General features: G+C 37.7%; 1 protein-coding gene across 1 annotated transcript; it reads right to left on the bottom strand.

The window, feature by feature from the left end:
- Window positions 1-1,414: 1,414 nt before the first annotated feature.
- Window positions 1,415-3,201, bottom strand: LOC143886266 (uncharacterized). Its single transcript, XM_077390203.1, has 2 exons — window positions 2,970-3,201; window positions 1,415-2,176 (listed from the first exon to the last, which is right to left on the bottom strand). The coding sequence occupies exons 1-2, from the start codon at window positions 3,079-3,081 to the stop codon at window positions 1,665-1,667; spliced, it is 624 nt and encodes a 207-aa protein (XP_077246318.1). The 5' UTR covers window positions 3,082-3,201; the 3' UTR covers window positions 1,415-1,664.
- Window positions 3,202-3,542: the final 341 nt, after the last annotated feature.

Genomic DNA, 3,542 nt, shown 5'->3' with positions numbered 1-3,542 from the left:
CCTAAAATAGTAGTTTTGTTGTTGTCTCTTGAAATCTGACCCATAAAACTTCTCAGGTCTATTGGCTTGAGAAGTCATGTTCAATGTATTATGTATACAATTTCTGATTTTTTTTCAAACATGATGAAAAAAATCTTCTTTTTTATGGTTAGAAAACTAAATTAGTTTTGAAAACTACTTTGCCTCATATTTAAGTGGTAAAACAAATGGGATCCCTTTTCCGTCATCAGAATCGAAGTGTTCTTCAGGGATATAGCAAGCTGGGGTCAATTTTATTCTTGGATAGTCAGCTGTTCACATCGAAAGACGAGACCAGGCCAGAAGGATAAGAGATATACTATAGGGTAGCCAACTTCAGGGGTTTATCCATGATAAAAATTATTCACGCAGGGTAGCCAATCCCCATAAAAGTTTATCCAGGAATTTATAGCCCTGTGAAGAACACCAATCTGCAATTCATAAAGTGCATAATCCTCTTTTTAACAAGGAAATGTTACGAAGGCATGAAAGTTCATCCCATGTGGACAACATGACTCCTATATGCCCTAAGGTATCCAATTCAATCAAGAAATCAAGGCTATGGAATTGAAAATTGACCCATAAACTAGAAATAGTTTTGTCATTTCAAGAGGGGACTTGTGCGCCCGCGCGCGCTTTGTCATTTCAAGAGGGAACAGATCTAGAATCAAGTTTCCCCGTTCCAAGAGGGGCCATGTGTGTGTGTGGGTGGGTGGGTGGGGGGTTCAAACATTTAGATCTGTTCTGCAATCAATGCCCAATTGAAAATTGACCCATAAACTAGAAATAGTTTTGTCATTTCAAGAGGGGACTTGTGCGCCCGCGCGCGCTTTGTCATTTCAAGAGGGAACAGATCTAGAATCAAGTTTCCCCGTTCCAAGAGGGGCCATGTGTGTGTGTGGGTGGGTGGGTGGGGGGTTCAAACATTTAGATCTGTTCTGCAATCAATGCCCAATTGTACCACCATGAGTTACATAATCAAGAGCATGCAATTGAAAATTGATACACCCACCCATGAGTTACATTATCAAGAGCATGCAATTGAAAATTGATACACCTAAACAGAGTAAATTGTTTCCACTTCAAGAGAGAATAAGGAATTAGACTTTTTGATCCTTTTTCAGGCAATCAAAGGGCCCTTGGATTACATATAATGGTCTTTGGAAACCGGATAACGCCGACCCATCCCCGAACCAGAAGTATATTTTTGTCATTTCAAGAGAATTAAGAGGATTTACATCAATCAATATTGGCTTCATCTTGTGGCAACACACATTTGATGCAAATGAAATTTGACCCCTGAAACACAAGCATTATTTGTCCTCTCCATAATACAACTTACGAGGAGCTTACAAAACTCTAGAAAGACAAAATGGAAAACCGAAACAGACACCCATCATATAATCCCATTCTTTCACTTATAATTTTCTAGAAAGCATGTTGTTTTTGCATCTGAATTCAACTACAAAACACCCACTATAAACTGAAACAAAATACTAGTACTGACAATACCAGTTACGCACACCTGTTGAAAAACAAAGAAAATGAGAATTTCAATGCTTATGAATCCAATCCAGTTTCCCTTCACAACAAAAAATAAAACCTATAGATTTAGTAAGGTGAGAAGTGACAATCCATTTCTAGTTTCAGCTTTTCCGACCTGTCCGGGCTCCAATCCTCTTCTTATCTCCATCAATTTCAGATCTCTCACCATTCATCGACAAACCGGGTTTCTTGTTTTCCTTACTGAGTCTCACAGAAGATCTCAAGCCCTCCCTACGACCCACAGAAAAATTAACAGGGACTGATTTTCTCAAGCTATCAATTTTCTTTGCATTCCTCCTCTTCCCAAATTCAACAGTTGAAACACCACTTTCATGTACATTCATCTCCTCCTCTGTTTCCAACATCTTTCTCTTAAGTCTCTCATTCCTTCGCGCTGAGTACACATCATATAGCCTTCCCCTTTCAAACAAAGGACTTGAAATAGTACTTTCAGTGTTTGCAAACGCAGAGCCAAACCCGTTGTTTCCGAATTCGTCTTTCACCATCTTTGCAAGCGCCTCTAATTCGCAAGAAAATGGTTGGAATTCTGGCAAAAGTTTCGATTCCTCGAGACCCCATGAGCAGTTTTGGAGCTCAGTTTTTGTTAAAGAAGCTGTTTAACAAAAGAACCCAACAGTTGAGAATCTGAAAAAATTAGTGAGGTTTTGATAGAAAAGCTGCTTAAGAAAAGAACCCAACAATTAGGAGCCTGAAAAAAAAGACATAATTAGGGTTTTTGATAGAGAAGCTGCTTAACAAAAGAACCCAACAATTAGGAGTCTGAATAAAAAATAGTTAGGGATTTTGTTAGAGAAGCTATGACAAAAGAGCCCAATAATTAGGAGTCTGAAAAAAAAAAACTAGGGTTTTGTTATAGAGAAGCTGTTCAACAAACGCACCCAACAATTAGGAGTCTGCAAAAAAAAAAAAACACAATAGTTAGGGTTTTATTATAGAGAAGCTGCCTAACAAAAGAACCCAACAATTAGGAGTTTAAAAAAAATAGTTAGGGTTTTTATTTTATAGAGAAGCTGCTTAAGAAAAGAACCCAGCAATATTGAGTGTGAAAACAAAAACAATAGTTAGCTTTTTAAAAAAAAAATAGAGAAGATGCTTAAGAAAAGAACCCACCAATTAGGAGCCTGAAAAAATAGTTAGGTTTTTTTTTCATAGGGAGGCTGCTTAACAAAAGAACCCAACATTAACCATCTTAAAAACTTAGTTGGCTATTTGGTAATGAAGCATTTTATGAAAAAAGAACCTAAAATTACAGTCTTAAAAAACATAGTTGGGTTTTTGTCAAGGAATCTACTTAAGAAAAAAACACCCAACAATTGCAGTCTGAAAACATTGTGAGACTTAGATTGAAAAGGATGAATTCATAATGTTTTTTTTTATTAAATTACCTGATGGAGCTTTGATGGAGCTATTGGAGCATAAAATCCGGGGAGCGCGAGGGCGCTGTATAGATTCAGCCAACGGTGGGCGGCGATTGGAAGATGATCTTGTTTGATACATGGATGAGAGGGAAATTTTTAGAATTTTCTTAAAGAAAATGAGAATTGCAGTGTTGGGTGAAGAAAATTTATTGAAACTTTTTTTTGGGTTTGAGGCTTTTGTGGGGAAGAGAAGAGGCTTCGTTGTTTTGTGAACGAGAATGAGAGAGGAGAGTCTCAACGGTCATATTATGATCGGACGGTAGAGATCGGCTTAAAATTCAAAAGAAAAGCAGGAGACGCGTAGCTCACAGATTCCTTTTACAACACTATTGCCTTTTTTGAAAGAATTACTAAAAGGTACCCCCAACTTCAACGTGTCTTAATCCTTAGAGGTGGGGCCCAGCAGTAAGGTTGTTGTCATCATGCAAAAAGGCACCCTTCAACTTTGCATGTATCTGTTGCTTAGGTCCGTTTGGATGCACCAAAAAGTTGGAAATTAAAAGTAAATGCATGGGCTTACAAGTTACACTATAGGATGAT

The sequence above is a fragment of the Tasmannia lanceolata genome, unplaced genomic scaffold (genome assembly GCF_043159265.1).
Source record: "Tasmannia lanceolata isolate RefF3 unplaced genomic scaffold, GAP_Taslan_0.1 ptg000011l, whole genome shotgun sequence".
In the NCBI taxonomy this organism is placed as follows: domain Eukaryota; kingdom Viridiplantae; phylum Streptophyta; class Magnoliopsida; order Canellales; family Winteraceae; genus Tasmannia; species Tasmannia lanceolata.
The sequence above is the reverse complement of the archived record's forward strand: the minus strand, read 5'-3'. Positions and strand labels throughout refer to the sequence as shown.

What these genes read in the sequence shown, in the direction of transcription:
- LOC143886266 (XM_077390203.1), bottom strand. Translation starts at nt 3,081, where the DNA reads ATGTATCAAACAAGATCATCTTCCAATCGCCGCCCACCGTTGGCTGAA. An exon ending in CTCCATCAAAGCTCCATCAG is followed by an intron (nt 2,177 to 2,969) that starts GTAATTTAATAA and finishes TTTGTTAAACAG; the next exon opens with CTTCTTTAACAAAAACTGAG.